This window comes from Neopelma chrysocephalum, unplaced genomic scaffold (assembly GCF_003984885.1).
Source record: "Neopelma chrysocephalum unplaced genomic scaffold, ASM398488v2 Primary Assembly neopelma1_44, whole genome shotgun sequence".
Classification (NCBI taxonomy): domain Eukaryota; kingdom Metazoa; phylum Chordata; class Aves; order Passeriformes; family Pipridae; genus Neopelma; species Neopelma chrysocephalum.
The window spans coordinates 18,816,495-18,838,334 of record NW_020897703.1 but is presented as its reverse complement, the minus strand read 5'-3'; the positions used below and the strand labels follow the sequence as shown (position 1 = coordinate 18,838,334).

The 21,840-nt window shown below is 57.9% G+C and overlaps 3 protein-coding genes across 5 annotated transcripts in view; all 3 read right to left on the bottom strand.

Moving 5' to 3' along the window:
- NHEJ1 (non-homologous end joining factor 1) overlaps window positions 1-7,774 on the bottom strand; it is a 44,765-nt gene extending 36,991 nt beyond the window's left edge. For both annotated transcript variants that reach the window (XM_027678825.1, XM_027678826.1), the window contains exons 1-5: window positions 7,457-7,774; window positions 6,714-6,899; window positions 5,628-5,837; window positions 1,910-2,048; window positions 379-437 (exon numbers count right to left, since the gene is read on the bottom strand). In XM_027678825.1, coding sequence (XP_027534626.1) covers window positions 379-437; window positions 1,910-2,048; window positions 5,628-5,837; window positions 6,714-6,899 — 594 coding nt within the window. In that variant the 5' untranslated portion in view covers window positions 7,457-7,774. The remainder of the gene's footprint in view (window positions 1-378; window positions 438-1,909; window positions 2,049-5,627; window positions 5,838-6,713; window positions 6,900-7,456) is intronic.
- Window positions 7,775-9,551: 1,777 nt separating this feature from the next.
- SLC23A3 (solute carrier family 23 member 3) lies at window positions 9,552-14,274 on the bottom strand. 2 transcript variants are annotated; one of them, XM_027678822.1, is made up of 12 exons: window positions 14,035-14,274; window positions 13,605-13,765; window positions 13,006-13,100; window positions 12,596-12,669; window positions 12,101-12,282; window positions 11,828-11,951; window positions 11,384-11,531; window positions 11,050-11,303; window positions 10,766-10,871; window positions 10,524-10,691; window positions 10,233-10,328; window positions 9,552-10,062 (listed from the first exon to the last, which is right to left on the bottom strand). In XM_027678822.1, the coding sequence occupies exons 1-12, from the start codon at window positions 14,140-14,142 to the stop codon at window positions 9,728-9,730; spliced, it is 1,851 nt and encodes a 616-aa protein (XP_027534623.1). In that variant the 5' UTR covers window positions 14,143-14,274; the 3' UTR covers window positions 9,552-9,727. The 2 variants fall into 2 exon arrangements, with proteins under 2 accessions (XP_027534623.1, XP_027534624.1); XM_027678823.1 differs by having other exon boundaries at window positions 11,050-11,138; window positions 14,035-14,273.
- Window positions 14,275-15,899: 1,625 nt separating this feature from the next.
- On the bottom strand, window positions 15,900-21,607 carry CNPPD1 (cyclin Pas1/PHO80 domain containing 1). Its single transcript, XM_027678818.1, has 8 exons — window positions 21,384-21,607; window positions 21,065-21,167; window positions 18,569-18,650; window positions 17,859-17,979; window positions 17,640-17,768; window positions 17,403-17,464; window positions 17,057-17,174; window positions 15,900-16,562 (listed from the first exon to the last, which is right to left on the bottom strand). Exons 1-8 carry the CDS (start codon window positions 21,450-21,452, stop codon window positions 15,930-15,932), a joined length of 1,317 nt encoding a protein of 438 aa, XP_027534619.1. The 5' UTR covers window positions 21,453-21,607; the 3' UTR covers window positions 15,900-15,929.
- Window positions 21,608-21,840: the final 233 nt, after the last annotated feature.

Below are 21,840 nucleotides of genomic sequence, written 5' to 3'. Positions count from 1 at the left end.
GGCTTCTCCTCATTCACCTAATACCTGCCTGCCATCAACATCAGTGTTTCAAGTCCACAGCAAGTGTGGGAGACAGGTGAGGATGGCCCAGCAATAGCATACTCCCGTGGAGCAGCCAGCCTGGCTGGCACCTCTGGGCAGCCAGGCAGTGCCAATCCAGCCATGCCAGGCATGTCCCCAGGTCTGCTCACCCTGCAGATGAGGTGCAGGGACACAGAGAGGGCCATAGGAGAGACAGAGGGCTTGACTCCTCTTCAGATAAGTCCAGTCAGTCCCATCAGTGCTCCCATCCAGCCTGGCCACCTCACACTGGGGCTGCTGATGCCAGCTCCTGACCACCCCTGTGCCAAAGGATGGGGGACTTGCACTGCTCCTTACCTCAGCCATGAAGTTCTGCTGAAATGTCTCCTCCTGGAAGGGCTCTGTCCGCAGTCGGTCTGCAAGGGAGAGAGGGATCAGCCTGGGCAGGTCTGTCCAATCCTCCTGCCCCAGCTTCCCCTTCCCCTGCCTGTGGGGCGAGGAAGCTGCAGGGAAAAAGCTCCAGCACACCTATCAGAACCAGCAGGGGAGCCAAGCAGGCCCCTTGGGCTAGGAACACATCACCCAGTTAACAGAAGGTGCAAGGACCACAAGGAAGTGGGAGAAACACGGTTGAGCCTGCTGATGCACACAGCAGCCAGGTAGCAGAGCCAAGAGCCCTTGTCCCAGCACCCTCCTACACCGAAGAGCAGGGGACTGTGGCAGCACATGCTCAGCACTATTCCCAGATCTTACAGTTGGAAAGAGCTGCCTGAGTCTACGGGACAGGGTACTGCTTGTCCAGCTGCTTTTCTGAAGGAGTGAGCCAGCCTGTGTCCTCCTCTTGCAGGACAGGGACATACCCCTGTTATATTCTGCTCTGCACCTTGTCAAAAACACTAGTTTTTCCCCATGTGATGGGGGGAAAAATGATGTGGTCTGGAGAAGCACCTGGCCGGATTCGCTCAGCAGCTGTGGTGCAAAGCTTACTCCCAGCCTCCTGCCCTGCACCAAGTAAGGGACAAGAGGGGTCACCTGCTCACAAGCTTCCATCCCTAGACCCAAGCCAGGCTGTCCTGGCTGCTCCGAGTCCTGCAGAACTGGCATGCAGCAGGAGAGAGGGGAGCGCAGCCAGCTGATGCATCTCTAGTGCACCTGCGGGGCAGATCCAGGCTCCTGTGGTGGGGCACCTGTCGTAGGACCACATCACCTTCCTGGACATGATATACAAGCCAGGGCTGAGCCCCATCAGTCTCCACATCCGGGGGGGCAAGGTTTCCACAGAAGGGCAGGTATCACCTGTGGCAGCAGGACAAAGCATGGCACTAGCAAGGGACAACCCAAAAAAGAGCATCCAGCCAACCTCCATGGGTGGAGGACAAACTGCCCTCTAAGGTGGCTCCCCCCAGCAGGTCCTGACCCACATCCTACCCCTAAGAGGGCTACTGCCTGCCTGTTCTGCCTGATGGCAAAGTGGGCTGGGCGCTGGAGGGGGACCGATGAGCATGGCTGCACTTTCCATGTATGAGAGCCAGGAGCCCCTGGTTGCTCTCCAAGCAGTCAGTGAGCTACTGTGCTCGGGAAGGGAGCCTGACACCTCTACAGGGCCAGCCCTTGCTGGCATCCCCGCCAGCTCCTGGGGACCAGCCAGGTGCTCTCGAAGTAGTGGAGAACCCCTTGGTGACTCCCCAACTCCTCCAGCTATCGGTCAAGGGCTGTTCCTCCCCCAGCTCTCCCCAGGGCTTTTCCCCAGCCTTCTGGCTACCATCATACTGCCGGCTCAGCTCAACAGGAAACACAAGCCTGGCTGAGTAATCGCCAGAGGGAGCAGAGCACACCAGTCCTGTGCTAAGGAGAAAAGTCGCTCCCTGCCCCAGGTATTCCTCCTCACCTCTGCTGAGAGTGGCCCCGCTCTCCCTGTAATCTTCAATCTCAGCATCCTTCTGGAGCACCAGGGAGATCAGCTCTTGCACCTGGTGCTGCAGTGCCAGGTTCATCCGAATCAAGGGCCGCACGAGGTGACGGAACACCTATGATGGAGGAGGGACACTCTAGGAAAGGTCCAGGGAGGCATACAGAGTGGTCAAAGCAGGACAGCCAGCAAGGTCCTAGCAAGAGCTGAAGCCCAGGTCACAAAGGGCTCCCCAAAATACCCCACATCTCACCCAAATGCAGTGGGAAGTGGTCAAAAGGTGTAAGGTGGAAGAAGGTAGGCCAGATGCTGTGGGACTCATCCCTCTATCCCAGTTCCATCCTTTCACACCTGTGGGCTGTAGCAGGGGAGAGCTTAGGTGGGAGAGCCCAGTGGGAATAGTGCGCAGGGATAGGCAATGCTCCATCCACTGTCTGAGGTGCAGCAGAGAGTCCCCATGTGCCACCCAGACCCTCCCCAAGGCTCTGCATATCTCATGGCATGTTCTTATGCAGGAAACAGGCACAGCTGGGCAAAAAACCATAAAGACATACCAAGGTATCAAACTGCAGCTTGAGGAACAGGAGAGACTCTCCCAGGGAGGTAAGATCACAAGCAGAAGAGACCCCAACATACAGGACTCACGGAGGCTGCAGCTCCTCATCACAGCCCACTAGTGCCACCCTGAGCTTACACTCACACAAGCCCCATGCAGAGCCCTGGGCATGTCCTCTGCCCCAGAGCCAGGCTTGGCCACTCTGGCCCAGCAGGCACATGAAGCAGCCTCCCTCAAATCACCTTCTTCAGTCTCTGGCAGGGTATTTGAGATCCCCCCAACCCATCATACTCCTTGTCTCTGTGGCTAGGCTGAGCCCACAGGCGAGAGGACAGAAAACCCTGCATTGCTCCTAAAGCATTCTTGCTCCTGTGACAAGTGACCTCCACGCTCTGCTCACACACTCAGGCACAAGCCACAGAAGTGGCGGCCATCACCCACCCGTGCACTCAGAGTGCACCATCCACAGCAAGGATGGGACAGGGCAAGACAGGTGGCCTCTGTGCCCACCTCAAGCCTCTGGCTGGGGCAAAGTCGGTTTCCATTGCAGCATCAACACCAACCATGCTCAGGACCCCAACCACTTCCCACCTCTGCGGTGCCTTGCAGACCTCCAGTGTGTGTCCAAGCTAAAGGAGAGGAGCAGCCGAGAGCATGAGCTTTGCACCTCCTCAGCTCAGCCTCCGCGAGCCTTGCCCGGGGAGGGACATTAAATCCCTGAGGCAAGCCAAGGTGAGACCCCGATTATTTGCTCCCCAGTTCGACCCTGACGGTGAGGACAGGTCCCGCAGCAGCCGGGGAGCCCGGCTCTCCCCCGGTGATGCCCAAGCACAGCGGTTTGTGGGGAGAGGAGCCGTGCTCCGCAGCGCGACCCTCTGGGAGCGGGGTGCCGGGGCTGTAGGGCGCTGCCTCCCGCCGGCAGCGGAGCCGCAGGGCCGGCCCGGGGCCGGGGCTCCGCCGGAGGCTCCCGCCGGGCCGGTTCGCGGGCGCCGGGCGCCCTCTTGTGCGCGCAGGGACGAAGGGCCCCGGGGGATCACAGAAAATGCTGTTGTACGGGACCCATGAGGATCATCGATTCCAACCCTTAGCCCTGCACAGGACCATCCCCAGGAGTCACACCATATGCTTGAGAGTATCATCCAAATGCTTCTTGAACTCTGTCAGGTTTGGTGCTGTGATCACTTCCTGGGGAGCCTGTTCCAGCACCCAACCACACTCTGGGTGAAGAACTTTTTTCTAATATCCAACCTAAAGCTCCTGTGACACAACTTCAGGCCATTCCCTTGGGTTCTGTCACTGGTCACCAGAGAAGAGATCAGTGCCTGCCCCCCCTCTTCCCCTCACAAGGAAGTTGTAACTGCAATGAGGTCTCCCCTCAGTCTCCTCTAGGCTGAACAGACCAAGTGCCCTCAGCTGCTCCTCACATGGCTTCCCCTCAAGGCCCTTCACCATCTTCATTGCCCTCCTTTGGATGCTCTCTAAGAGCTTTATATCTTTCTTATATTGTGGTGCCCAAAACTGCACACAACATTCAAGGTGAGGCTGCACCAGTGCAGAGCAGAGCAGGACAATCCCCTCCCTTGACTGGCTGGCGATGCTTGGCCTGATGCCTCCCAGGACATAGTTGGCCCTCCTGGCTGCCAGGGCACTGCTGACTCATATTCAACTTGCCATTGACCAGGATCTCCGGGTCCCTTTCCACAGCACTGTCTTCCAGCATCTCATTCCCCTGGTTGCCCCATCCAAGGTGCAGAATCTGGCACTTTTCCTTGTTGAACTTCATATGGTTGGTGATTGCCCAGCACTTTAATTTGTTGAGATCTCTCTGCAGGGCCTCCCCGCTTTCTAGGGAGTCAACAGCTCCTCCCAGTTTTGTATCATCTGCAAACTTGCTCAGTATCCCTTCCAGTCCTAGATCCAAGTCATTTATAAAGATGTTGAAGAGCACAGGGCCTAAGACGGAGCCCTGTGGAACCCCACTAGTGACAGGTCACTAGTCTGATGTTACCCCATTCACTATTACCGTCTGTGCTCGACCCATAAGCCAATTGCTCACCCACTGCATGATGTGTCTATCCAGCTGTATGCTGCACATTTTGTCCAGAAGGATATTGTAGGAGTCCCGGTCCACAGCCCTGTCCCACCTGCAGGGATCCAGCAGAGGGGCTGCCTCCAGAAATGCAACATCCTGAGCAGCGCCCTGGACAGCTCCCCTTAAAAGCCAGGGAGACCCTGCTTTAATTCCCTCCATCATGACAGATCATTTGCAGGTCCTCCAGGGGTACCCGCCGCCCTGTGGCCCATTTCACAACGTGCACCAAAAGAGAATAGCATCACTCTGCTCTACAGGGCACTGACAAGGCATCACCCCACAGTGGACACAGAATCATACAAAGGTTTGAGTTGAAAGGGACCTTCAAGATCACCTCGTTCCAATCCCCTGCCATGGGCAAGGATGCCACCCACTAGACCAGGTTGCTCAAAGCTCCATCCAGTCTGGTCTTGAACACTTCAAGGAGCATCCACAATGTCTCCGGGCAACCTGTTCCAGTGCCTCATCACCCTCATAGTGAAGAATTTCTTCCTAGCAGCTAATCTAAATGTGTCCTCTTTTAGTTAAAAACCTGTATCACTATTTGCCAATGTAAAAGGTGCTCTCTTGCTTTTCTATAAATCCTCCTCAAGTACTGAAAGGCTGCAATGAGGTGTCCCTGGAGCCTTCACTTCTCCATGCTGAACAATCTCATCTTTCCCAACCTGTCTTTGTAGGAGAGGTGCTGCAGTCCTCCCATCATCTTTGTGGCTCTCCTCTGGATCTGCTCTAACAGGTCCATGTCTTTCTCGTGCTGAGGACCCCAGACCTCAATGCAGAACTCCAGGTGGGCTCTCATGAGGGCATCTCCCTCCTGCCCTGACAGCAGCATGTGCTGGGCCATCCCTGCCTCACCGCAAGGCACAAACCAAGGTGTCAAGGTCTCAATGGGAAGAAACAGGGACAGTAAATCTTGGGAGGGGCAGCAGGCAGAGTCAGCAATCTACAGTCACCAGCATGGCTTAAGACCATCCAAAAGCTTCCAAGCATTAGAAGACAATCCCTAACTTTGGCCATCCCCTCCCCAAACTCTCCGCAGCTTTACTCACCATTTCCAAGGGAGCAGGGCAGCAGTGGAAGTCCCAGTAGAAGGGCAGTCCTGACAGCTCGCTCTTTACATGCAGGATGAGGCCACTGGTGGAGCGGTTGCAGGAGAAGGTGGTGGCAGGTGCTGGCTGCCCTGCCAGCAAGGGGCACATCAGGTTGCACAAGTGGTTCAGGAAGGAGGACACATTGACCATCAGCCGCTTGTTCAGCTCCTAAGGAAAGGCAAGGTTAGGGGGCACAGCAACGCCCCGGAGAGCTCAGCATCAGGGAAAAAACAGCACAGAAAGAGCCAAACTAGTCCATGTCTCACTGCAAAAAGCCATTCCTGGGCCTGAGCGTCAGCCTCATGACAGGACATTCCCCACTGGTTCTCCCAGGCCAGGCAAGCTGGGAAGGCTCCCCTGTCCTGCCAGCCCAGGATGAGCAGAGTGCAGTGGTTTCCACTAGCACATCTGCATGCCACCACAAGTGTCACAGGCTGGCCAAGAGCCGACAGCAGGACAAACTGCCATAGCTGGGGGATGGCTGCCACCATATGCCTACTCTTCCTGCCACCAGCCATTCAGCACAGCCATTATGTGACACAGAGACATGCCACTTCAGTGGCACATGGGGGCCTGGACACATGGACTAGAATGAGGAGCTGAGGCATGGCTCCATGTGTTTCTGGGGGCCGGGCTGACAGGATACCCCGTGAGAGACTGTCCTAGCTATGAATGTAAGCATCATCTGTCACCGGATTGTTGACAACCCTGTTTCAAGCTCCTCCTTAGTACACTGTTATTGCTGGGGAAACCAGCTGCCCATCCGACCCACAAGTGAAAGGAGTGTGCCATCCTCTGCACAGAGACTCAGTGAACACCTAGTTGCCTTTGGCATGCTAAATAGCTTGGCCCACTCTCACAGGAGGAGAGTGTTTGGCCAACTGGCATGACAGTGCTTGGGCAAAGCTGCCCAGGGACTTCCTGAGCTTGGCGTTTGCACCCGAGCCTTGTCAGATCCAAGTCATTGTGTCCCCAAGCAATTTATGCTGGGATGTCAGCTGCTGCAAGGAGAAAAGGAGGTCCCCGGACTTTTCAGGCACTCACCTTGGACCTTTGTCCCACAGCCTCGGTGTCTGCACTCTCGTACCAGACACTACTGAGGTCAGAGATCAGCAGGATATAGCCAGTATCCTTGAAGCACACTTTGGCAAGAAAAGCAGACTCGCCAAAGTGAACAGAAGCCCAGGGCTGGGTCAGGAGGCTGCTCTCCAGCTCCTTGGAGACCTCCATCTGCAAGAGAGCAATCAGGCCTCTGCCTCAACCTCCACCCAGGAAAATCTTGGTCCCTGCTGGCCCCTTCACGATGCAGCCCCACCCCACAGCACAGAGGTGAGGATGCTCAGCCAGCTCTGGTGACCCACATCCCTGCACATGCATGCAGAAGAGCTGGGGTGGCCGTTTTGGGGAGCTCAGTGCAGGGCAGTTCCCACCGCAGCTCACAATAAGCATCCCAGATGCACCAGCAGATGCACGGCAGCGTAGCTGCTGCCGCCCGAGTTACCTCGTGCTTGCTGATGGTAACATGACAAGACTTCTATGCACAAATTAACATTTAAGCTGCCCCGCAGGCAGCAGGACACTGCAGCCCTCCTCCTGCTGGGGCATCCCGTCCCCGCGCTCCACGGGAGCCCGCGCCGTCCCTGCCGGCAGTGACACCGGCAGTGCCGGCAGCCCACTGCTGCTTCCCGCTCCTCCCTAGGACGGACTCCATGCCTCCCGAAACGCTCAGGGACCCAGCACCCGCGGGGTGCCCGCAGGCCTGGGGCTGTGCGAAGCCGCGGCGTTACCCGAAGGCAGGAGGGGGAGGCGGACAGAGACTGCCGAGGCGAGGGCTTGCAGCCGCGATCGGCGCCGGGCCGTGGGCGAGAGGCGAGGGCAGACTACGGCTCCCGGCATGCTGCTCTCTTCCGCGGCCAGCGGGGCCGGGGCACGCCGGGAGGTGCAGCTGGATGAGACACGGGCGCTGCCATATCTTACTCGGAGTGTGGGGGGTCAGTGCTCCTGCTGCCTCTCCGCTGCTGATAAGGACAGCGAACCGAGCTGGCCCGTCCCTCTAGAGCATTCCCAGTTGCCGCAGGAGGTGCCACGGCTGGTGGGGACCGAAATGCCTTACGACTTTGTTTTGCGCTTGCGCCTGTTATGAAATGTCCTGGCATAAGTGCCCAGCTGGGGACAGGGCAGGTACAGCCGGAGAGGCAGCGGTAGCGAGGGTTTCCTCATGTCCCTTGGCCCCGGGTTTATTGCTCAGCCCCAGGGTGCCGGCGCAGGCACGGCACAGGGCAGGCACCTGCACCGCTGTTCTCCCCGGCTGTGCGGGAACTGGGCTGCTGTGCCGCAGCCAGCCCTGCATAGCTGTGGCTGCAGGTGCCTCTGTCCCACATGTGTGGGGACTGGGCTCACAAGACACCACAGAGCAGGGCTGTGCCAGCTTGGCACACCATGCACCTTCAGTCCTCTCCACACTGAGCACAGCCCCCATCCTTACCCCAGGCACTGATCTTGGAAACCCCAGCACCCACACTGACTGCAGTCCCCAATGTGCACTCCATGCATTGAGGCCATCCCTCCGGCTCTCATAAAATGCCTCCTGTGCACCCACGTGCTGCCCCTGAGCCCCCATTTACGCTCTATTCACACACCCTTCCACTCACCCCTCTCCCTAGTGTGCAGGCTGCAGCTGCACCTCAGAGCAGGGCCAAGGGCGGATGGTCATCCCAGAGGGTTTTCATTCTGAAGAGGTGCCAGGGAACAGCGAAGAAAGCAGGGACTTTGGGGCACAGGACAGACTGGGTTGCATGGCCAGGTTAGAGTGCAGGAGGGTTTGGTGTGCAGGACTAGTTGGACTAGTCCAACTAGTGCACAGCTGGAACCTAGGGCCAGGTTGGGGTGCTGGCTGGATGGGAATGAGCTGTGCATTACACCCCGTGCCCACTGGGTGCACAGGACCCAGCTGTGGGGATCAGAGAGAGCTGGGGAAAGAGGCCTCACAGCTGGGCACCTACACACACAATGCCACCACATCTCTTGCAACTTGCATCCACCTTTGGGTGTTTCTGGGTGTTGAGGGCCTCCTTGGGACTAGGTGGAGGGGGCAGCCACAACTTGGAGCTGTGATCCAGCACATCACACCCATGGACCAGCTCTAGCTTCCTCCCAGCAAAAGTCCATCCTCCCTTCGAATTTGCACCCAGGGCAGTTCAGGCTGGTGGAGGTGACATGGAGGGGAGGCAGCAGAGTCCTTTCTGTGGACTCTGATCTGCTGTAAACGCTGGAGCAGTGAGCAGGGCTGGTGCAGACTCTGCTGCAGACGGCAGTGGGAAACAACCCAGGCGCTCAGCTTATCCCCTTAGGTCAAAGGACATGTTTTCTTCTCCAGGGAAATCCGCTGTTGGGTGGTTTAGTCACAAGAGCAATACCTAGGGGGCAGTTATGTGGTGAGCACTGCTGGCACCATCCTACTGTAGGTGAAAGGGCCTTCATTGTTTTGAGCTGAGCTGAGTTTTGATTCTGAGCTGAGTTGCACCCCCACCCTGGGGCATCCTGGAGTGCCAGAGCATTAGTATACAGCTGGTGCTATTGCCATCAAGGAGCCATGGGCACAACTGGGACACAACAGGAAGGAGGTGGAGAGCCAGCCCTTCCTCAGCACAGTGCCGGCAGGTAAGCATGCCTAGGGTTAGGGTTAGGCCAGACCTTTGGGGCTGGCCAAAGCACTGAGCCCTCCCCTAGTTATGTCCACAGGGTGATGGTGGGTTTTAGAGGCACCCATATCCTCAGCAGCAGAGTCACCAGGTGGCCATGCCCTCCATTCACAGTCCTCAGGGCAGCAGGGGATTCCCCAGGCAAATCCTGTCTGGAAAGGAAACCCCTGGAAAGGGTGAAGTTGGTTGAAGGTTTTTATATCTGCTCCCAAGCAGGGAAATCAGGTTTGTGCTGGGAGGGTGGAATCTCAGGTCCCTCCAGTCCACATGGGCTTCAGAAATGAGAAGCAAAGTGGCTCACAAGCTGCCTTGGGGACACAGCCCTTGTTTCACACAAGACATCCTCACACCACAGGGTCAGGCCACAGTGTGCCATGCGGGCACCTCTGTCTGGCTTGGCCTCATTGCTGGCTGTAGCTCCCCAGAGCTGGGTTTGGGGAGCAGGTGTGTCCCTTCCCCTGGAGCAGCAGTCCCCTGCTCAGTGGCACAGCTGCCCTCCTCCTCTTCCTCACTCCTTGGGCAGAGGAAGCAGCAGGGGAAGGCTTTGCAGGAGGATGGCAGCAGCCTCCACAGCCCAGTGGGGAGCCCGTATGCTTGGCTGACTTCTCCCCTCTCTCCACGGGGGTGACAATCACCTGCCCCAGCTTTCCCAGGTGCCAGATCAGAGGGCAGCCCTCGTTCCTCCAGGGTTCCTGGGAGGTAGGCAGTGAGATGGGAGCCCCTTCCTCCAGGTGCATCCTCCCAGCCCACACCAGCCTCAGGACCCTAGCAGGACTGCTGGAGGCAGACCTGGTGGTATGGGAAATGACAGATCCAGCCCTCAGAGCAGGAAGTATGCAGAGTACCTAGAACAGCCCCTCACCTGAGACCGTGTTCTCCAGAAAAAATGACAAGAAGCCAGTTAAGAAGACAGGCATCATGAGCAAGGAGAGGAAGAGGAGGTCCAGTGGCACCCAGCCTGCAGGGACAGTGCCAGAATCAGCCTGGAGGTCCCAGCCCAGCTGGGGGAAAGGGGCTGGAGCAGCCATGGCAGACCCAGGGAAGGAGCTGCCTGATACCATGAGCTGACCCAGCCTCCCAGGACACCAGAGATGTGTGGTCACCATGCCATGGGACCCAAAGCTTTGCCTTGCCTGGGAAATGTCCCTTCTACCTGTGGCCAGGTGAGTCAGAGCTGCACTGAACCACCGCGGCACCAGCAGTGCCATGAACATGGCAAAGCCGACAATGAAGATGTTCCTCCCTGAGTCGATGTCTGCGTACTGGAAGTAGGAGATCCCCGTGCCCACAGCCACGGCGTAGGTGACACAGAGCACCCCTCCTGCGAGGGACAAGAGTCAGGCAGCACCAGGCAGGCTGCAGGTGCCGTAATGAGGGGCAGGGCAGGGTACCCACCGTGAACTGCAAGCGGGATGCGGGTGAGGAGCCCTGCCAGCCTCGGGGACATGCCCAGTACCAGGCATGCCAGCGCGCTTATTTGCACCGAAAGGCGAGAGCCAGCCTGGTAGAAAGAAGAATGGAAGTGAGGATGGGTAGCACCACCCCCTACTCTGCCTCCATCCCCATTCTGCCATACGCACCTGCCTTTCCCAGTGACAGCCTGGGCATTACAGGTCCCCCACACCTGCTCCATTGCCTCCCTGTCCCTTGCCAACCTTTCTCCCCCTACCCTGGCATACCTGAGTGAGGCCAGTGGTGCAGGTGTTGGCGATGCTGGAGGCCGTGCCCCCCGGGGTGCCCAGCAGTCCTGCCAGGAGGCTGCCCAACCCTTCCATGCAAAGGCCCCGGTTGCAGGCGTGAGGGGGCAGCCGGGGGGCTCGCAGCAGCCTCCCACACAGCACGTAGCAGCCCACCGAGTTCATGCTGCAGCCGATGGCCATGGCAATGCCCACTGCCAGCGCCCGGGGGGTGAGCAGCGGCCACCCCCACTCACCTGCAGCGGAGGGAAGAGGGATGGGTGATAGAGGCCCCAGCCAAAGGTGAATGGCTGCACTTAGCCCTGCTACCCCCCACCTGCATAGGGGATGCGGACCCAAGGACCATGGAAGGTGCTGTTGGTCCAGGACAGCTGTGCCATGGCCAGGTCCAGTGATTCCCAGGGTATGTGGAAGCAACTGAGGATGGCACAGACGATGCAGACAGCAGCAAAAGGGAGCAGTACCTGCAAGGCAAAAGGGGACACTCAGGACCCTCCTCCCCTGCCTGCCTTGGCCAGTGCACTGTCTGCTGTACCCCAGGCAGCAGGTCCTTGTCCTATCACCTCTTCCATGGAGCTATGCCACATCTCCCCTTACCCCCGCAGGGAGCATCCCAGGCTCTGCTGCCCCAACACTCTGGGTTCCCAGCGCTTCCCCAGAGCTGCACCAGAACTTCTCACCCCTGCCTCTGCTCCAGGTTTCACCTAACCCCACACCAAAGAGCAAGGCTTGGAGAGAAGCCTGGTCACAGACGCAGTACCGAGAATGTGCGCAGGGTGGGAACTGACGGCTCTGTGGAGCCCTCCCGAGTGTGGGGCCAGGTGCAGAAGGGCAGGCGGCAGGATCGCAGGTGCTGGGAGAAGGTGACAGCAAGGAACATGAGCCTAGGAAAGGGAGCATAGGTCACCACACAGGATCACAGTGCTGGGGCCCCAAATATGTGTTGTGCACCACGGGGGTGCCCCATCCCTGTCCCAGTGGTGAAGGAAAGCCCCAAGAGCCGCACACCAGTATGGTCCCCAAGCTCACATACAGCAGCGCTACACCCCAGTTAGTGGAGCAGAAGAAAGCGGCTTCCTTGTATGCAGACAGCCCGATGATGGAGAGGCTGGGAGCCAGGACCATGGGCCCACAGTGCTGAGCTGCCCACCCGCACATGCCAGACATTCCCAGTACCAACTGAATCAGCCCAGAGACCAGCACTGCTCCAGAGACCTGCAAGAGGAAAGGGTGGGGCCTGTGGGGCAGGATACATGGAGAGCAGTCCAATACCTTCCCTTGGCCACACTCCCACTGCCCCAGTAGCATCACTTGTTCCACATGTTCTGCTCACCCCAAGCCCAGAGGAACACATACATGCACATACATGAGGATCCCCATTGCCTTTGTACATCCCCTTGTGTCCCCTCTACTCATGGCAATCCCCAGGAGGGACGGAAAAAGAGACTGGTGGTACAGGTATATGGATGAAAACTGGGAAGCTGATGGAGCAGGACAGGGACCCCCATCTCAGGAAGGGAGCACTCACCTCTTGCAGCGAGGCAGCCCGGCTCCCTGTGACAGTGCAATGTGGTGCAGGGCATGTGCTGGCCATGGCTGTGCCTGGAAGGGAATTTTGGAGGGATGTGATGCACATGGATGCTGGACTCCTGGAGCTGTGTCCAAGAGCACACAGCACGGAAGCTCCTGGCTAGAGAAGGAGCAATGTGCCAGTATCCCCATCCCCACAAGCCCTGACACTGGGGAGGTGACCAGATGCATTGCAGATGCACTCAGGGGTGAGTAGGGTGTTGTGTACAATCACCAGAGGGGCCAGCAGGCAGGATCCCTTGCTATCCCTCATCTCTACCCCATGTACCAGGCACCTCATCATTACCATTCCCCTGGCACCAGCATGGCCTGGGCCCCAAGGGACACAGGGTTCAGGGCTGTGCTCACCATTCTTGTCTGTGCTGGCACTGGGAGACAGGTGGGAGCTCAGCACCATGGCAGGGACCAGGTACTCAAAGGATGGGATTTGAACCAGCGGCAACCTGAAGAAAGGGACAGCGAGGGCACATTAGGGAGGAAGGAGGGGAGAAGGCTGCTCCAAAAGCCTAGGCTGACAGAGGAGCAGGAGTGGGAAGGGAACCAGCTAGAAACTTCAAAGTGGCAGGAGGTCATCACATAATCCACGTGTCCTAGTACATCCCAAGTGCCAGCACATAGGACGTGTGCAGAGGTCAGAGGCTTTGCCAAATCCTATACCCAGCCCTTGTGTGTGCAGCGCAGGCACTGGATGGTCTGGAGGAGCTCTGTATGATGCTGGATCAAGGCAGGGAGGAGCTAGAGGGAAAGCACAGTCATTTTTCTAGAGGGATGTGTGAGAGGGAGGGGACAGCTGTGCAGAGATGCAGGGCAAGAGGTTTTCCTTGTGCCCCTTTCCACCTCCAGCAAAGCCTGTCTTCCCACAGCCTAGGGGAGGGCAGAGACATGCCCTGCCATGGCATCACCCACCTCCTGGTGACAGCTGCACCCCCTTCATTCCCCTTGCTCACCGGCTCCCCAGGGTGGTCTGCAGCACCGTGGAGATGCCACAGGCAAAGAGGCTGCATGCCAGCAGCTCGCTGGTGGCCTGGCTATGAAGCAGCTCCTTGGGCAGGGTAGGCAGCAGGAGGAGGTGGAAGATGCAGAGCAAGGAGGCCTGCACGGCCAGGTGCTGTGCAGGGAAGAGATGGAGCAGTCACAATTCCCCTGCAGCACCCAAAGCTGCAGCTCCCCATGCCCAGGCCCCCTGAGTGGGTGGATGCCCACTGACACCACCTGGGCAGCACTCACCACTGCCCACTTCCCTCCCAGCACCCACTGGCCAGAGTCCCACACACCCTTTTTCTGACAGGATGCAGTCCCTGCCCTGCCACTTGAGAGGATCCCAACCCTCTCCTCATCATCCCGTCTCTCTGGCTCCTCACCATAGTCCCCCCTCACCTGAAGGGCTAAGCAGCAGGTCAGCATCCAGGAGCACATCTTTGGAGAGGAGCAGGATGTGAGCATGGGGCTCCCAGCTCCAGGCACTCTGCCATGGCCCCCATTCATGCTGTTGCCTTGCCGAACTGCTCCCAGTTTGCGTTGCAAAGAGGGTGGGTGGGATCCTACCCCCCTCAGGGCTCCTCACAAGCTCTCCCCTGCTGAACTTCCACCTTCTGCAGGAACTGCCCCAGGGTTAGCCATTAACTTAAGTTGGTGAGTAACCTGCCCTTGTGGCCAGGAATGCAAGTGTCACCCTAGCTTGTCACCACAAGGGCCAAGTGACAGCCAACCACAGCCAGGACACCAGACACTACTGCAGTGCCAACTGGCCACAGCCTGGATCCCATCCCAGCCTCTTGTGATACACAGGGCAGGGGCTGGGTGGGCCACAGCACAGACACCTCTTCTTCCATGTGCTTGGGGCATCTCCACGAGCAGCATCCTCCAGTCCCAGTATGCCCTGCCCATACCTGTTCCTCCTCAGCACAGCAGCCCCTGCCCTCCTGGTCCAGCCTGGTGTCTGATGGGGATCTGTCACATTACTCATTCTGCTGGGAGAGCACTGAATCCTACCACTGGACAAGGATGCCAGAGACAAGAGCTACCTGCTTGGCTGGAAAGGATCCCAAGGGTGCACAGGCAGGGGATGCTCATGTTTTTGTCACGGAGCAGAGGTGGATGTGTCAGTGACCTGGCTGAGCCCTTGCTGTGCAGGGCTCACTCATTAATAAGTAAGACTTTGGAGACCGTGCATTCCCCGCATTCCCAAGGATGGGGAACCTCCTCTCTCTTGGCTTCTACAGGCACCAGAAGTGATATTCCTCCTGTCACCAGAGAGCCTGGTTCCTCTTGAGCCCTGCAGGATAGGCTCCACAGTGCTCCTGAGCTCACCAGCAGCACTCAGGATCTGCCTCATACAGCAGCTCAGGGAGCAGGCATAGCTGCATGCTGCATGAATGGGGCTCCGCTCTGGGGCAGACATGCTGCCAGCACAGAGCAGCTCAGCAGGACAAGGCAGGCACACAGCAAGAATTACTTTTATTGGAAGAGATTTGCATCTACAAAAGAGTGAAAAACAGGTGTAAAATCCACAGTAAAAAGAAGGGGCATGATGAGCTCGACTGGTCAGCAAGACAAGGTGCCTTCTCCCCGCTCTGAGAGCAGTCAGGCAGTTTGCTCACAGACACAAACAGCTGGGATCTCGGATGAGGTCACAGAGCACCCCAGATTCAAAACACCCAACACAGGCAGGATAAGGAAGCTCAGCGCTAACCACACCTCACCCCCACCAAGCCCACAGGGGCACAACCTTTCCCGGGGGCACAGCCATATCGGGGTCCCTCCTTGGTGTCACCCTTGCACCTCTCAAAAAGTGGCTTAACAGCCCCTAAGTGTAATTTTACTGCTATAAGTAGTCGCTCCCCTCTCCTTCAGCCTTCTCTCTGACTGGGGTCACTGCCTCAGCCTCTCTACCCTGCACACACATCCCCAGCATCCTACATCCCACATGCCACCTCTGTCCAACACCGCCATGGGCCACCCACTCACTACAGGAAGAGGTACAACACCCCCTTTGCACTGGCACCCCAGCCCAAAGGCAATCCATTTCTATCCTTCAGCTAGCAGGTTCCCACCTCAGCACCCAGCAAGCCAGCTCTGCCCCAGTCTGTCCCAGCAGCCCCCAAAGTGAAGGATACCCCTGCCCTGGGTGGGGGGGACACAAATGCTGGTTTGGAAGTAATGCAGGGGCCTCCAGCCCCATGCAGCCCCAGGGATTAGGGTTTCCAGAAGTGCAAAGAAGTGAGTTGTGTCACACTACAAAGGAAGGGGAAAGGGGTTGCTGCCCTGTACTCCTAGCTGGGAAAAATGAAGCTCTTGATTCTACTGAGATCCATAGCAGAGTGTAAGAAGCACTGCTTCAGCCCCAGGGGGTCCAGCCAGTCCTCATGGTTGGGGGCTGCATCCCACGTGGGGCCTGCATCGGCTGAGCAGGCATGGCAGTGGAGCGCACGAGGAGCCGGGAGCACGGCGAGTCCGAAGGGGCCAGGCTGGCCTGGGGCTGCAGCAGGGGCGGTACGGTTGGATCTCTCACAGGCAGTGGGTACTTTCCGGAAAGGACTTTGTGGGAGCCTCCTATGTTGGGCTAGATCAGGTGCCTTTGGGTAGGACAGAGCTGTCATCACACTGCTCCACAGGTAGAGTGCAGTTGCTGTGACACTCCCACGACGTGGCTCCTCAGTTGTCTCGTTCTCCCCCAGGCAATGGGTGCTGCTGGCTGAGGAGACATCAGGCAGCTTGGGCTGGGGCTGGCCAGGGCCTGGGGCTGGCTGGGCATTCAGCTGGCACCTCCGCTCCTCGGGGAACAGCGCAGGCTGGGGGGCTGTAGGGCTGACGCTCCTCATGCACATGGACCGGTGCACCACAGTGACAGAGGCAAAGACGGCAGCAAAGCCTGTCAGGTACACCACGCCCAGGAGGCAGGCCAGCTGTGGAGAAGCAAACTGTTAGCCCAGACCCTCCAGCAGGAACCCCCAACCAGCCATGACCCTGCATGGCCACGATCAATCCAGCAGCCATGATGGCAAAAGGCATCACCAGCTCTAGGGCTGGGTGCCAGGGAGCAGGCAGCCACGCTGCTAACAGCAGGTGGCACACAGCCTGCCCAAAGCAGGGCCTAAGTACCACAAACCAAAATGCCCCAGCTAAAAGCTAACAGTTCCTATTCAAAATCCCAGCACCCAGTTCCCTCCATGCCACCACCATGTCTTTGCACCATGACATGTGGGGCTATAGTCCAGTACAGGGCACACTACCCAGCACCAGGCTGCAGTGCCTCAGGCAGTGCAGCTGCAAATCAGCATCTTCTGACAGCTTCCCTTTTCAACAGCTGCTGTTCCCAGGGGAAAAGAGGGTCCCCCTCCAAATCCACAGCCTGCTGGGTCCCATGTTCTTGCAAGTAGCTGCTCTCCCGTGCCCTTACCTTCACTACTTGCTGATAGAACTGGCCCAGCACATGCTGCCACACGGACTGTTCCATGAGGACACACAGATCTGTGTAGGTGAACCAGCCACGCCACATACCCTGTTTTTCTGCCACACTGCAAGGAAAAAAAGGGGAATGGTGGATGTGGCATGGACTTTCCCCGTCAAGGCAGCTTCAGCCCAGGCAGGCTTGGAGGAGACCCTGTTCAAGGTCTGTAGAAGGAAGCTGCAGAGCCTAGCAAAGGCTCACAGGTGTCCCAACCTCTTATTTCACTGCAGCAGGGCTACCTCCAAGCAGAGGCTGCAACATGGATGAAGGGGTTGCCCCCACCCCAGACACCTACCGTCCTTCCAGCCAGCTCAGCACTTCAAACAGCTCCCGAGGGTCTGTGTAGAGACTCCAGTCCTGTGGAGACAGCAGTGAAAGGTCAGTGCAGTCAGGACAGGCCACCCAGCACCCGGACACATCTTTCTCTGTTCCTTCATGGGAACACGTAGGGGAAAACCAGAAATCCAGACTCCCCTCAATGCCTCTTTTCCCCCGCTCTGTGAAAGTCAGCAGCAGTGACGGCTCTACTTACAATAGCGCTCAGAAAGTTCATCTCCAGCGTGTTCATGGTCTGGACGTCCACCTTCCCTGCTGCTCCCCACTCGTCGTTAAACACCTCCTCCTCCTCACCCTCATCATACAGGTACTTACTAGCAACCATCTAAAAGCAGCACAAAGGACAGGATCTCAGCCTCCACTGCACTCCTGCAAGCTTCCCTCCAACCCAGTTATCCCCCAGCCCACCACTCACCATGGAGATCAGGAAGAGGTCAGAAGATGAGATCTGCTGAAGGTATTCAGGGTTCCGGTGCCGGAGTCTTTCAATGTAAACCAGTGCCAACATCATGGAGCAGGGAGAGATGCAAGCTTCCCTGTGGCACAGGGAAGAACCAACACGAAGGTTATCCATGTGCTGCAGACATCCCAGCCACCATGGCACAACTTGGCTGCTCCCTCCCCATGTAGGCAGTGGGAGGTTTAGTAAATCACTAGATAGGTCGCAGCCTCGTGAGCTCTGTGCCGGGTGTCCTGAGCTGCAGCAAGAGAAAGTGCAGGAAATGCAAGGTGGAGAGCAGAAAGCCCTGGCTTCTGTTCTCAGGCACAGCCAGCTCCAAACTGAGCAGCCCTACCTGCAGCCAGGCATGCTATGAGGGCTCAGCTGCAAGGGCAGACCCTGCATTCAAACTTGGTTACACAGTGAGCTTCAGGTCCAGCCAGTACAGACTCACAGTAACAAGAGCACTCCTGTACCCCAGAGAGCAGGACAAACCTGAAGCAGGCCTGGCTGTGTTAGGAAGTCACTGTGCCTGCTGTCCTTGACACCTCCCCCCAGCTCCTTTTTGATACTAATCAGGCCTAAGCACAAAGCCAGTGCTGGCCCATGGACAGAAGTGAATCACAGGTAAGACCAGAGCTCCAAGTTCTGACACAGGACATGAAGGAACAGGTTTTGCTTCTTACCGAGATACGTGAGACACATACTTCTTCTGGAGTCTGCGGATAGGACTGGGAGCCACTTTCTGCAGCAACTCCACAGCAATATCTAGGACAGAAAAGCAGCAAAAGGGTTAGCCCCATGTGGCACAGTCCACCCCCACCCTTCCCCTTCTCCCTCCAAGCCCATCAATTCTTGGCATTTGCTCAGCTCCTCAAGTTTAAATTAAACTATGAAGGCAGGACAGGCCTTATCAGAGGTCAGGGACAAGTGAGGAACAAACAAATATGCAGGACAGGCAGACCACAGCAGGAAGAGGATGTGAGTGACCAAGGCCCTGCGGCAGTGCCAGATCAGCAGGTCTGTGTCACGGGGAGTCACCAGCAGTCAGCTGCAGAGAGGCTAACACCCTCCCACTCACCCTGCAGGACCTCAGGCAGCCCTTCTGGAGGCTTTTTTGCACCTGATGTCACGCTACATCTTCCCAGTCCTTTGCTCCCCTCCAACCAGCAGCATCCTCCCCCTCCAGATCTCATCAGCATTGATCCAGCTTCCCCCGCACCACAACCCTAGGGCTCCTGAAATGATGATGTACAACATATCCATGTGAGCAGGAGCCCAAAGGCACTAACAGAATTTGAAAGCAGTGATACGGTGTAACTGCAGCCCATCTCAGCCTGCTTCTCCTGCGCTCAAGGTGTGCCTCAGCATTCACCCACTCAAAAGGCCAGAGACTGACGTATACTGGCAGATGGCTTCAGCAGCTCCCATCTCACTTCCCGACACGATAGAACCAGCTGGGAGCATCCCAAGCAGCACTACAGTCTGGTGCTGGGCAAGAAGTGCTTTAGACAGGAAACTCCAGCTCCATTTTGCTGCTGAGCCCTTGTCCCACCGAGCTGAGAGCAGAGCTCATCCCAGCAGCCTTGCATTTTCAGCTCCCAGGGGAAGCATCACCATATAACCTCTTCTCTTCACACCCCTCCTTTCCATGTCTCTCCAGCAACTAAGAGAAGAGTTATTTGCCCAAACAGCAGCCACCAAACTCAGAAGCACCTCTAAGGGACCTCCCCAGACCATTCAAGCCACAACACCAATATAATGCACAGCCAGGCAGAAACAGCTCCATCCACCTGTTGGCTGCTCCCAGCCTCTCCCACTGCTGCTGCCCTGCCTGGCCACCCTTGTGCCGCTGCAGAGGCAGTGGCAATGTCCAGAGTGATGGAAATGACAGGAGGTCCCTCTAGGCTCTGTCCCGATATGATATCAAATTCTTCACAACAGCGTGCCCTGCCCTGTCCCCATCTCACAGCCACAGCGTGCTGAGGGTGGTTACTGTTCCTCCTTTCCCAAAGGAACAAATTAACTTTTCAACTTCTTTCTTCAGCCAGCGACATACTGCCTCCTGCAACTATCCCCAATACCAAGGACCTTTTCCTGCTCCTCCTGCTCCTTTGAACTCTACCAACAAGTCTCTAACTTGTTTGAAGAGCAGTGCCATAAACTTGCCATACAGCAATGGTACAGCTGTACCATGAGAGATGCCATAGCCCTATGCCCTGTTTTTTGGCAGCGGCTGGTTAAGGAAGGCTGTAAAAGCAGATCAGCCCACAGACATATTCCCTGTGCACTGCTCTCACCCCCCAACTGCTAGAGCCAAGGCATTTCCTGGGTGCAAGGCAGTCCTTAGAGCTAATAGCCCTCAACAGTCTTCTTCCATGACTGTGTCCTTTGAACTTTAAACACCAGTAGCATCCCATGGAACAGTCCCACCTCGCAGCCCAGTGTCATGCCAGCCCCGAGCCTCCCTCACACCGCTCGTGTCAGAACTCACGACTCCCAGCAGCACCCAGGCAGATCCTGCATGGATCTGCCCAGCATCCTCCTCCTCACTGAGGCAGATCACACAGCCTCCTGGCAACTTCAGACTGTTTCCCTAGCAAGCAGCTAATGCAAATACTGAGACAAACACACCATGAAGGTCCTCTAGTAAACCGCTGCTTGCCCTTGTCCACTCCTCTCCACCATCACCTGTACCACCTCCTCAGCCTCAACCCAGTCATGTCCTTCTGCTCCCCCAAACACTGCTGAATCAACAGGAAAAACCAAAAAGGATGTGATCCAGACAAACACACCACAGGAATTTGTTCCATTAGTGCTCAGAACTAGAAGCTAAAGAAATTCCCTGGTATTTTGCAGAGCACAAGAAATTGTCCAAGACAGCTCTCATCACGGACAGGTTCACAACGTTCACTGCCAAGGAATCCACAAGCAACCCAAAGGACTTTGCACACCAGTGAGATGCCAAAAACGCAGCAGTGGGCCAGACGGCAATAAAACAGAGAACAGGAGCCATGAGGCTCTGGCACCCTGCCCTGCTGCACTGCACTGAGTGGGAAAGGCTGGGCAGGGGTGGGATTTGGCACTGGGAAGGAAGCAGGTGACCTGTTGGTCTCGGCCCCTTGGGCTACTTCCAACCTCCTTGACTCAGCATTCCCATCTGAGGACAATCAGCAACCCACCTGCCACGGGGCTGGACAGATTATCCAGGCTGCAGTCTTTGTCCCAGCCATAGTAGAGCCGCTTCCGCACTCTCTCACTCAGCTGTTGGTGCCTGGGCAGGAACTGAAGGCAGACGGCGGAATGTGAGAAACGCCCAGAGCACTCCCCGTGCCGGGTTCTCTCTCCACCCCGACCCAGCTCAGGGTTACACCGAACCCAACAAGGCTACGAGCTCGGCCGGGGCCCGGTCGTGCGGCCACACGGGGCTCTCCGGGGGCGGGGGATATCGGGGGATCACCCCGGGTCCTGCTGGGGCCAGGCTGGGCCGGGGGCACTCACCGTGAACTCCTGGAACCCGCTGAGGGAAAAGGCGCCCTCCTCGTCCAGCAGCAGCTCGTCCAGCTCCATCCTGCCCGCACGCGGGGCAGGCGCTGACAGGTCCCCTCGGGCGGTGCGGGGCCGGCTCCGGGGCCGTTCCGAGGGCGCAGGGCCGGTGTCCTCTGGGGGGCCGGTGCGCGCCAAGGCCGAGCGCGTTGTTGTGAGCGGGGCCCGCGGAGCCGCTCCCAGGCCGAGCAGCGCCGCCGGGCCTCCCCCCTTCCCGCCCTTCCTGTTCCGGCGCGGGGGGCGCGGCCACCGCCCGCCCCTCCCGCCGCCGGGCGCACGCGCCGCCGGTTTCCCCCGGTCCCCCCCCGCCCCGCTCCGTCCCCGGGCGCACGCGCGCGGCGGCAGCGGCCGCCGGTCCCCCAGGCGGTACCGCCCGCCCGGGCCGGTGACAGCGGCACCTCCTCCCCCCCCC